The sequence below is a fragment of the Haliotis asinina genome, chromosome 16 (assembly GCF_037392515.1).
Source record: "Haliotis asinina isolate JCU_RB_2024 chromosome 16, JCU_Hal_asi_v2, whole genome shotgun sequence".
NCBI lineage: Eukaryota > Metazoa > Mollusca > Gastropoda > Lepetellida > Haliotidae > Haliotis > Haliotis asinina.
The window spans coordinates 20,839,116-20,851,843 of NC_090295.1; the positions used below are offsets into that span (position 1 = coordinate 20,839,116).

The 12,728-nt window shown below is 40.1% G+C and overlaps 1 protein-coding gene across 2 annotated transcripts; it reads right to left on the bottom strand.

Annotated features, from left to right (window-relative positions):
• Nucleotides 1–2,921: 2,921 nt before the first annotated feature.
• On the bottom strand, nt 2,922–9,859 carry LOC137268742 (ependymin-related protein 1-like). 2 transcript variants are annotated; one of them, XM_067803326.1, is made up of 6 exons: nt 9,721–9,859; nt 8,007–8,111; nt 6,324–6,408; nt 5,012–5,182; nt 3,776–3,891; nt 2,922–3,092 (listed from the first exon to the last, which is right to left on the bottom strand). In XM_067803326.1, exons 1-5 carry the CDS (start codon nt 9,844–9,846, stop codon nt 3,797–3,799), a joined length of 582 nt encoding a protein of 193 aa, XP_067659427.1. In that variant the 5' UTR covers nt 9,847–9,859; the 3' UTR covers nt 2,922–3,092; nt 3,776–3,796. The 2 variants fall into 2 exon arrangements, with proteins under 2 accessions (XP_067659427.1, XP_067659426.1); XM_067803325.1 differs by having other exon boundaries at nt 3,007–3,092; nt 3,803–3,891.
• Between the last annotated feature and the right edge of the window lie 2,869 nt (nt 9,860–12,728).

Sequence of the window (12,728 nt, forward strand, 5' to 3'; positions counted from 1 at the left end):
GCGGAAAGGATTACACTAAAGCAACTCAAAACACACCCTATTAAAATCCTAATGTATATCTTAAAGCCTCAATTATGAGCACTTGACATTTATGTCTGCGTATGATGACATGGCGAATGGTGTTGTGCGCATTACAAAGGACGAGAACTGACTTTAAATTCAGATTTATTGCGCTTCATGTTTTTCACGCATTTCAGCATTGCCTCTTCGCTTATTGTCCTCTGCGCGACGCATTTCGACAGAAGTGTTTCGGTACTTTTGTAGTGTACGCGTTTTGTTAGTTCAGTACATAAACTTGAAATTTAGACTTGCATGCCTTGAAATCTCTAAGTATCTTGGAATTTCATGAGCAAACAGAAACATGAATTGCCCTTAAAGTGAGTATGGTTTTACGCCGCTTTTAGCAATATTCCAGCAATATCACGGCAGGGGAGACCAGAAATGGGATGTACCCGTGTTGGGAACTGAACCCGGTTACTAGGCGTAACGAGCAAACACTTTAACCACTAGGCTACTCGAATGCCATTGCCTTGAAGGATTACATACATATGTGTTTTTGTTTCAAGTCGAGCAGTTGAAATAGAAGAGGGCCAAATGAAGATTTATGTTCTGGATTTAACAACTATCCTCCTCGAGATAAAATTTATTATAACGGCTGATACCTGGATTAGACAAATCTGGCCGTCAGCTCGAAATACGTGTCAGGAAATGCAGTTATAACGAACTGCGTAAATCAAGTGGTCCATTTCAGAGTGTTATAGATGTAGTTAACTGTGTGATATGTACTATGTTACGAGCGCTTCAGTTAAAAAAACTCTCGCACAATGTAACTGAGATCACAAAACTGAATGTGAACCATTTTGGTTTTATCCCGTTTTGTGTACTTGTTTGCAGTCTATCCAACGCTATACCCATACATATATAACAGCGGCTAGTAAATGATAGTCTGGGCAAGTCAAACGGGTGGTTGATACTATGAGCAACTCACTTCAAGGTGAGATATGATTATACGCCAAGACACCGGCCACCCCATTCAGTTTGTCAACAAGCATACGCTGATAGAGGCATTGCTAGCGAAGAATGCACAAGTGGTACCAAGTTCAGCTAAATACTGGATGAAAGTCCCAAGCGAATCAGGTTTTGGTTTGCAACGAGAGCGAGTATGGTGCGGACAGACCGAATTAAGTCGGATAAAAGCTTTAGAACGGATTCTGGCATTAAACCAAATCACCGACCATGATGCATTAATAACCGGGACAAATCTTAGATCATCGCGGAGCCTGACAGCAAAGGGACTCAACTCTTCCAAAGTCTACTGCGCCTAAGTCACTTTTGAACTTGCAGGTTGGCGGAAGAGGTCCTTATTTCAGCAATAACGTTTGGTGATAACACTTTTTTTGGAACGGAGTGTGACAATGTTCTTAAACCTAGCCTAATGGTAAAATCGTTCGCTCGTCAAAACGAAGACCCCGGTTTCCATTTCCCACATGGGCAGATACAATGTGAAGCCCTTTTCTTGTGTCCCCAACCGTGATATTGCTCGAATACTGCTTAACTCGAGACGAGGTTAATTCGAGCACGCCTTAATAGCCGCCATAATTTCCAAGTCCAGTGATGACACTTTGTCAACATGACCAAGTGTCAGCCGTGGTAGCAAGCTGACAATGTATCTCCCCACACGTGCATCCCACACAGGCCCGCTGATGTCGTTGAAACATACCAATGTATCCAGGTTTTGTAAATTGATGCTGATGAGGTTAATCATTGGATTGTCTGATCGAGACTCCATTATTTACAGACGGCAGTCACATGGCTGGAATATTGCTGAATGCGAGGACCCAACTATATCTCCATGTTAATCAATTCCTGTGTTCTTCACTATATAATTTGTTGATTGTTAATCGATATTTTGCGGTTGTGTACCGATTTCAAAATTCATATGTACCTCCCGATTTCTGGGTTAACCAAAGCGACGTATATTGGGAAGGTTTTACCTAAATCTGTGGTATTGACGTGGACACAACTTGAAGATAATTAGTTCATGAATCAGGCCGCACTGGTTTATATACAATGTGTACTTCTATAACACTCTACTCCATACACCAGGTGCATGCTGGAAGCGCAAACAAGTCTACAGTTCATTATTACCCAAGATACCCCTTGCCGCTCGCGGGGTGCTGGAAGTTTACAGTTTGCTGGGTGAACTGAGGCATGTTTGGACAAGCTCACTTGCCTGTGGTGAGACCACATGTGTCACATGTGCTTAGTTGTGGAGCAGGACTGAAGTGATAGAAACTCTCAGGTGTCAAGGATGTCACCCATCCAAGGAATCTCCGAGCTCGAGGTTGCTTAACAGCAACTGTTTTGTGGCCTGAGCTCTATGCACAGGATCTCATGTCACCACTACGTAAGACAGTTAATACTGTTTCCGAAAATGTAGTGAAAAAAAAGCGTGGTAAAACGTCACCAGCATATTGTCTCAAGAGAACCAGAGAAGATTTGCAGGTGGGCATGGTCGTGGTTGAAGACAGGAGGTACCATGTTTTTACTGCATGTACGATCCCAGCGTACGCGGTTTCGATTCCCCATATAGGTACAATGTGTGAAGTCCATTTTTGGTGACACCCGCCATGACATTGCTGGAACATTGCTAAAGGAGGCTTAGAAATATACTCACTCACCCATCGGTTTGCACAGACTTTGAATGTAAATAATATTATAATATAATATAATATAAATATAAATATACAGTGGACGCTGTCTAAACCGGCACTCATTGGGACTGAAGAAATGATAAATGTATATGCCACGGGTGGGACTGAGATTTTATGCTGGTGTTGACAACTTGCCGGATTGGACAAATGCCGGTTTTCACAGCTTCCACTATATAATCATTATAAATAATGATTCTGAGGCACATGTTGAGATGAACAAATCACGACTTGAATGCTTTATTTCACTTGCTCTGTTACAAAATGGTTTCACGTATTGGGCGAAGAAAGAGTCCCCAGCATCATATTGCAACGCCGGAAACGCTAACCTTTCTAGACACGAAGGGCCTTGTATAAACTGTTGACCTCTGTCATGGCGCTCTGAGAATTAAAAAAGGATATACATGTAAGTAAATTAACGTAAAAAAACGAACGTTCAAAGCAAAACAGTCTCAACAAAAGCAAGTTCTAATTCTTGCTGCTCAAAACCACAGAGTGTGGAAAATATCCACAATAGTATTTCTTATAGACTGTTCTTATCATTTAACAAGTATCAGCTTATTTGAAAGCTCAAATGTCACGACTGCTTGTCTGAACTTGTGTCTGAGTCAAGGTGTGACTGATACGGTGATTGAATCAGGATTTTTTATCCTTTGCGACAGTACGGAGATCCCTTCAGATGCTACTACTGCACATTCTAACATACTGGGCTATGTCTGATGCCGTTTTACTAGTGATAGAATTGATCATCAGGGACTAGATTGTCGAAGATCTGTTAGCGCTAAGATAGTCGTAAGTTAATGTTAAGGTATGGCATATAAGACTACCCTGGCGCTAAGAGAGCTTCGGAAATCTTGGCCCAGTAACCCATGTTTGTCGTAAGAGGCGACTAACGGGATCGATCAGGCTAGCTGACTTTGTTGCACCTGTTATCGATTCCCAATTGTGCAGATCGATGCTCATGCTGATGATCACTGGATTGTCAGGTCCAGACTCGATTATTCACAGATCGCGCCATATAGCTGTAAAATTGCAGAGTGAGACGTAAAACATAACTCATTTACTCTGATTCAGGTGGGCTTGACTCACACCTTTCTACAGTAGGATGGGGGATCGAAGACGGTGGCGTCCCTGATGCCAGGGAAGACGTTGTTGTAGCCCAAAGTGTACAAATAGTTGTCTGGAAAGAATAGCACACATATATTATCACAAGATTTAGGAAAACAATCCCTACATGCCCTCCAAAACACATCACTTAAAGGAACTGCATAATGTCAACCTTTCAGTGGACACTAGACTCAAATACAATCAGAGCCTTCCAGTTCACAATATCTCTGATACCATTCGAGCCTTCCAGTTCACAATATCTTTGATACAATCTGAACCTTCCAGTTCACAATATCTCTGATACCATCCGAGCCTTCCAGTTCACAATATCTTTGACACAATCTGAGCCTTCTAGTCCACAATATCTCTGATACCATCTGAGCCTTCTAGTTTACAATATCTTTGATACAATCTGAACCTTCTAGTCCACAATATCTCTGATACCATCTGAGCCTTCCAGTTTACAATATCTTTGATACAATCTGAACCTTCTAGTGCACAATATCTCTGATACCATCTGAGCCTTCCAGTTTACAATATCTTTGATACAATCTGAACCTTCTAGTGCACAATATCTCCCACACAATCTGAAACTTCTTCTGTCTTCATCTCAAATTCAATGAAACCATTCACATGCACAATAACCCCGGCACAATCTTCGGTTTTTGTGCTGTTAACTTACACATCCGAGTGCATTAACCCTGTGCAGACTAACTGTGGTACAATCTGAATCTCCAGATGCATACTAACTGTGGTACAATCTGAATCTCCAGATACATACTAACTGTGGTACAATCTGAATCTCCAGATGCAGACCAACTGTGGTACAATCTGAATCTCTCTATGCAGACAAACTGTGGTACAATCTGAATCTCCCAATGCAACCTAACCCCACTACACTGTTTAATTTTTCAATGCAGACTAACCCCAGTATAGTCTTCAATCTCTCAATGCAGACTAAGCCGGTACAATCTGAATTTCCCAATGCAGACTAACTCTGGTACAATCTGAGCCTTCAAATGCAGACTAACCCTGGCACAAATTGAATCTTTCCCAATGCAGACTAACCCCAATGCACTGTCTCAATCTTCCAAAGTAAACTAACCCCGGTACAATCTGAATCTGCGAATGCAGACTAACCTTCTTATCTACCCTAACCCATGTATAGTCTGCACGTTCTGAGGAAAACTTACTTCCGGGACGGAGGATAGTCGTTGTACTGATGATTGGCACGCAATCCCGGCGGGTGACCAGGGCAACGGTGTTCTGAAACTCGTTTCTCGTATCATTGAACTGGAAAGCTAGGGCAGAAAGACTGTCCGTGCCAAAGCCGTAAAAGAGAGGACCCAACTCGGCAGCGCCACCTAAAGAGAAATTGATCAATGTAGTTACATTTATGATGACAAATGAGTAGTCTACCGTTTCGGTAAAGGAAAAAAGTGCAAGTAATCTTTCAATAAACAAAAATACGCTTCCCTTGTCCGCCACCTAGAGGATAAATCAAACGAAAGAGCCCAGTATATGTTTAGATGGCTTTGGCAAGTCTAGATAGCCTTAGTTCTGAAATTCGGGACTGTTCTGGAGTTAGTATACCATAACATGTGTCACCCAACCTGACCACCCGATCCCGTTAGTCGCCTTTTACGACAAGAATGGGTTACTGAAGATCAATCGGATCTTCATGGGTCAGCATGTAACCAACCAACGCTTCCAGGGTATAGGAGCGGTAGGGGAGCCTAGTGATTAAAACATTCGTTCATCACGCCGAGGACCCAATGGATTCCGCACACAGTGTGCGGAGCCCATTTCTGGTTTTTCCCGCCGTGATTTTGCAAAAAGCGACGTAAGGCTAAACTATAATTCACTGGTTTGCCAAAGACCTTTCGCTGTCAGTCAAGTATTCACCGATTTACTCACTTACTCAGTCTAAATAATCTTAGGCTCAGTATTATTCGTTACACTCCTACCCTGAATCTAACGAACCCAAGTAGAAAGTCGCGTCAGTTAACTTTTGAGCGACCTATGACTGTCCAATCATTTATCCAATCAGATAATGGCTGCTATTTGGGGTTTGGCGCTGATCTCTCAAGAAACGAAAATACGCATAAGACACTTATATTTGACACTTATATTTCTGGTGAAATGGTTACCAATAGCTAATATTTCCAGACGCTAACATCCTTGAATATTGACAAAAACGCTATTTTCAGCGACTGTTAACTCACTATTGTGGCGTGCTCATCACTCGGAAGCGATCGTCCAGAAAATAACATTCGGAGTCTTTCGGGTATAAACTTTTTCGAGGTAAACGTTCAAACGGTATGTGTGAATGTCATCTTTAGCGATTTGGTAAGCTGTGTTCTGATTGGACAATCTCAAAGGTCTTCTACTATTGCTTGTGAGTCTCAGTATAAGCATAACGAAAAATACTTGGCCTAAATTTACTTAGACTGTCACTGTGATAATCTGACAACGTTATGATGGAATGGTTGTGGAATGTCTCACTTGGAATGCAGTTGGCCGGGAATCTCCCAGATATGGCGAATGACTCGCATGTTTGCTTGTCACTGTTAATACGGTAGCCGGTTCCCTGAAATCAATCAATCAATCAATCAATCAATCAATCAATCAATCAATCAATCAATCAATTCAATACTTGAATACAAGAAGTAGAAGATCCATATTTTCGGGTAGATATTGTATTTATCGGCTTTCTCCAGCTCCAATGCAGCTTTGCCGTCAAACAGGCCCTCTTTGAACTTTAAAACCTATTAAAATAGGGTCAGACAAGATTTTATGGTTGATAATGTCTTGAAGTTATTTCATGTACAAGGAATAACACTAACGATGCATATCAATAAAAAAAGGTATTCTATATTCCATTTTGCGAGCATGCCACTAGCCAAGAAAAATAATTATATAATAGCCCATGGGGTTGCAACTTGGTCCGGGTTTCAAGAGGTGACCTTCACAATGACCATACACTGACAAAAGAAATATTCAGCCAAATATCCGACTAGACCGGTCAAGGTGGAATTCCCTTGGACCCGTAGGATCTTCCCCGTCATCTCCTGATTGCTATATATAGCTATGTATTTGTTTAAATATTGCATTTGGAACAAACATTGTATTCCTGACGAGCTAAATACATAGCATTTGCACAGAATGTGAAATGTGCGCAGATTCCCAATGCACAGATATCTATGACGTCACAAATTCTGGGCAAGACAATCGTGTGATCAACATGTGCAGCCATTCCCATAGGTAGAGGTATGCAGCACGTGGTACTTAACCGACTGTTGCAATGTTCCACCTACGTCAGGGGGCCATCTTTATCCTTTCAGTGTAAAAGCATATGTGGGACGCGTGCAGATTCCTAACGCACAGATATCTATGACGTCACAAATATGCGCATAGTAATCGGTTGCGTCACAAGCTCGCTGAGACAATTGTCTTCGGATCTCTCTAGCGATAATGACTAGTCTTCTAGTTCCCAGTACGTTTTTCTCTTAATGTACCTATTGTTGTCAAGAAACCTCAGCTTCCAATAAACTTGTGCCGAACTTCAAAAACTTTCAATTAACCTTTCAAACAACAAATACAGCTTAATTAATATTCGCATGACATCGTGTACCTAGATTCCTATGCCGTCTACTCGATAACACTGACAGTCGGAGTGAAACTGGTATTGATATCTGTGTAAGCCTATAAATGTCTATCATAATGTAATCCACTCTATCTATCATAATCTAATCCACTCTGTCATAATGTAATTCACTCTATCTATCATAATCTAATCCACTCTATCCATCATAGCCAGACATGAATTATGTGGAATATGCGCAGATTCCTACTACACAGATACCCAGACATGAATTTTCTTAAATCAAAGCACTAAATTTTGACTTCTCTAATTTGCATCGACATCCGTACATGATCCCAACGAATATCGACAATATCCGTTGGCTTTATCCTGCCAAGTACGCTATCCATTGTATAAGTTTCATTCATACATTTGCAATGTATGCTTTTCGGATTTTGCCATACGTAAACCTTCATCACCACTGATTTCAATCCTATCGACGGATGGTTGTCAGCAGTTCCAATTTTAATTTTTACTTTTAATTTTGAATATTAATGATCCGGTGTACACAACATGACATCACTAGATCGAACCATGCGTCTTACCTGGCGGTAGTCCCAGATTTCCTTGTTGGAGCTGACATTGTCGGTGTAGTTGGTGCTCAGGGCGTACCTTTGGTTGAGGGCATCATATGAATAGTATTGGAGACCCTGAGCAGAGAAGACACAACTAGACATAATAAGGTATGGTTAGAAACGACAGCTGTTCAGGGCCGACACAGATAAATTGCAGTGTTTGTAAATAGTTCATTCTGGACAAGACAATTGTGTGATCACCATGTGCAACCATCCACATAGGCAGGGTATGAAGCAAATACCTAACCGACTGTTCCAATGAATCGCCACCTACGTCATGGGTCCATCTTTAACCCGGTGTCCTGTCAGTGTAAAAGAACAAAGACTAAAAATGGCGTGAAGATGATCTGAAGCACTTCTAAAGGGTTTATCACTTGTGTGATTAACGAGCACCAGGAACTCTAGAGTAGGCACAGGATGCGCCAACGACAGAGGGCATGCGCGTTGCAGGGAGGGCTGAGTGGAAGGGAAAAGAATGTGGTTGAGGGACTGTCAGACAGACCAGACAAGTATAGTCTTCTGGGGATCTTCTTTAAACCAGGATATTTTTCAATGTGAACTTTAAAATAGATTTAACATTACGTGCCATGATATGAGGTCGCTCACACTCCTGATGAGTCAGCAAGTAGAGTATAAAACCATTATGTTCCGCGTTAATAGCACTAATACAGTGACGCGCAGGCACGGGGTCGCATTTGCTTTGAAAGTCATTCTACAGGGAACAAATTCAGCTACAAAAAAAGTAGAAATAAATTCTCTATAGATAATAGATTATCCCGTCCATACCTTATTCCTTTATACTAATTTCTTCAGACTATTTTTTTACAGTTACTAAAATTAGTGTACTAAAATATTTCATAACGAGCATTTATATATCAGTTGTAAATTGTTAACCCACTAACGTTTAAACTGTCAAATATTTCTGGTAAAACTTGTTTTCTAACACATTTTGAATACGTTTAGCAAAACAGACGATTTTCCCGTAAAAAAACACACAAAGTTTGATATCAAAATCCACATCGAATACTACAAAAGGTGTTGAATTATTAAGTGTCCAGTGTTGGGGGAGTGTACTGAATTATGGCTGTGCGTCAGAATCAGTTGAATGTCATGACCATTCTCGTTTATGGGGACTGACAGGAAGACTACGGAAGTATTTTTCTAATCACGTCACCACTAACATGTGTTCAATTTAACTTATCCTGACTAATTTTCCACTTGCCCTGGCTTTATGCCGTAATCATGATGATGTAATTATAAAGAATAAATCAGCGTGGTACTTGATGTTAATGTTTAGTGGACTATTTATTGAGAAGTGATAAATATCAAATAAAGATTATTATTACTTATAATCATTGCGAATTTAATAGCTACATTTTGAGCAGATATCAATGAAATCCAAGTTTATTTGAACATTTCGAAACCATAAGTGGAAATTATTTAGTAGGCCGTGTAATGTACCATTATTTGATTGCCCGAAATGAAAACTGACTTGTCCCGGGCGTCGGACGATGGGATTTTGTAACCCCTGCACTGGGATGATGAATTTTCTAGTTAAAACAAAACATTCAGACAAAGAACTGACCAAACCAGTTTTAGTTTGAAAATGTTAGAGTTCCTGAGAGGATGTCCCGTTGTTGACATTGTTAATTAAAGTTAAGTAAATCTGTACTAAATTACTTACACGCTCTCCACCTGAGTTGTCGACAATGGTGTAGTCTTTGAACCCTTCCCATTGCTGTGGAGCGCAGCAGATGGTACCATGGGCGACAACAGCCAGGCTGGCGAGGAGAACTGCCTGCAGCATCATGTTGAAGAGTCGTCAAGTCTTCAGTCAACCTTTACACGAGAAGCCTTCTGTCGCCGAGTCGTGGACAAGGTGAATGCGGGCTGCCTTTTATGTACACTGTCCAGCATCCTTCAAGGTCATCCGGCCCCCGGATGACCTGTACGTGTTTCGGAGTGTAATTCATCACTTCTTTACGTAACGCCTGGCCACAAAATATATTTGTGAAAATTAATGGGGTGTGATTTCATGACATCAGATTTTCTCTGTTTTTATGTACAAAAAGTCATTGTTTCTCGTCTAAAACGATGCTATTGCCGAAACTTATGTATGGTGTCAGGGTATGATATCATGCGAAACGACTTGTATGATATCATATCAAAAAGCATCGATATTGCTTGAGTAAGATGACTTAATAGTTTTTGTGAGGATGCATGTATTTTCATTATCATCATCAACAGCTGAAGCATAATCATCATCTCATCATGTTTTACAGATATAAATAGATGAATGCAACAAATTATACTATTATTAATGATTAGCATTATTCTATTGCTCTTCGATATGTCCACAATCTCAAGTACTAGTATCTCGTGTATCTTTGCAGATTGTGATAAAGAATTTGAAATTTGTAGCAATTAAATTCTAATAAACTTAACGTGTTTTTAGTATGTAATCTACAGCCATGTTAAGCTTATGCTATTAGTATATTTTTGCAATACATATACATATAACAGTCTCGCGCCTCATTAAAAAGAAAAAAATAGATAAACTGTTTTCAGTCACTGTAGAATATGTTTTCACGTAGAGAAACAGTGTTGTCCTTGCATCGAGCAAATGAACGTATTTACATACACAAACTGTTAATGAAATCTACCTGAATATTGCGGATGTGTACACATGTAGGTTCACGCAATAATTCCAGGTTTTCCTTCCTTAAAAGGAGGACTTAAAAACAACATTTTCAACAAGTACCTCTGTCTTCGTGTTGTCGGATTAAATATTATGACTTAACACGATATTCTCTCCCGTGTCGACACCACTAAAGCAACAAGCCCAGATAGTACTGAAAATGAATGCAAGACAATTAGCAGTAACCTTATCTGAGGTTTTTAATTTATCATTAAAGAATAAAGTGATTCCCGATATCTGGAAGGAGGCATCAGTTGTTCCTATTCACAAAAAGGCAGAATAAATGAATGTTCTAACTATCGACAAGTCGCACTGACAAGCCGTGTAGCAAAGATTTTCGGAGGATGCATTTTGAAACACGTATTTAATCAGTTTAGGGATAATTAAATACTTACAAACTTACAATCCGGTTTCATGATCAATTAACGTACCTCTATGACTTTCTAGCGGGTGCAGTCGATAGCGGTTAGGAAATTAGAGCTGTATTTTGTGGCGTAAGTAAGGCTTTTGACAAGGTCTGGCATAAAGGTATAAAACATAAGCTAAGACGTTATGGTATCGGGATAACTTGTTGAAACGGTTTGAGAGTTATCCACACAATAGTGTTCAACGAGTTATTGTAAATCGTTATGCGTCTGGTCAATCTCACTCGGCGTTCTCCAAGGCTCTGTCCTAGGACCCCTACTGTTTATAGTTTATCTCAACGACATCGCTGAACGAATTAACAGCAATATCCGTCTCTTTACAGATGACACATCACCTTATACTATAACAGATAATTCTGATGAAACTGCTCTGTGTCTTTATAACAATCTCCGAAAATTTCTGATTAGGCTGACAAATGGGAAGTTACATTTAGTCCTAATAAAACAGATTCTATACAATTTTCTCTTTAAGTGAGGCCCAGCACAAAACTAAATTTAACAATGAAGGATAGTGACATGAATGATGTTAATAGCTATAAACATTTGTAACTTACTTTACAGCATGATCGCTCCTGGACTGCACCATGTTAACTGTATAGCTAAAAACGCTACACCCATGGTCAACTGTCGTAGAGGTTTGAAATACCGTCTGTCACGGAAAACTTTACAAACAATGTACAGACAATGTACAACGTGATGCACTTAGAACTATTTGCGGTGCTGTTCGCGGTACGAGTCATAACAAAATTTAGGATGAGACAAATTTCCAACCACTACTTACTCGGAGACACTTTTTACTATGAAGTGGTTAACAATTTGACTCCTATATATTTGAGCGATCTCGTCCCTCCTAAGGTATGTGACACTGCAGACTACTTTGATTTAAACTCTGAATCAAGATTCTGTCTGATTATCCATTCGCAGCGATTTAAACGCATATATGTATCAACGATATATGTACTACTACTACTACTACTACTACTACTACTACTACTACTACTACTACTGCTGCTGCTGCTGCTGCTGCTGCTGCTGCTGCTACTACTACTACCACCACTTGTCTTGCTACCCCATCACCACGCCATCTACTACTATTGCTGCTGTTGCTGCTTCTACTACTACTACTACTACTACTGCTACTACTACCACTAGTCTTACTACCCCCATCACCACACACTACTACTGCTACTACCACTACTTCTACTTCTTCTACTACTACTACTACTACTACTACTACTACTACTACTACTACTACTACTACTACTACTACTACTACTACTACTACTGTTGCAACTACTACTGCTGTTACTACTACTACTGCTACTACTACTACCACTGCTGTTGTTGCTACTACTACTACCATTACTATTACTACACAAATGGCAGCAACACTTCGTTTGTTTCACGAAGCCGGTCAGCTGGTTAAAAATATTAAGGTGAGAGCAGTATATATTGAATCTGAAGTTATTATCCCAAGGTTCTCCCGGGAGAAACATTCATTCACCATACCATCAAAATGGTTAAATATTCAGTTTATTAAAGCCGACATACTTTCTGAATGACGACGTC

Excerpts from the sequence above, each read along its gene's own strand:
- LOC137268742 (XM_067803325.1), bottom strand. The coding sequence starts at position 9,846 with ATGATGCTGCAGGCAGTTCTCCTCGCCAGCCTGGCTGTTGTCGCCCAT. Across the intron at positions 8,112-9,720 it reads ACAACTCAGGTGGAGAGCGT|GGTCTCCAATACTATTCATA; the intron begins GTAAGTAATTTA and ends TTCTCTGCTCAG. Across the intron at positions 3,093-3,802 it reads CCCCATCCTACTGTAGAAAG|AGCGCCATGACAGAGGTCAA; the intron begins GTGTGAGTCAAG and ends TTTAATTCTCAG.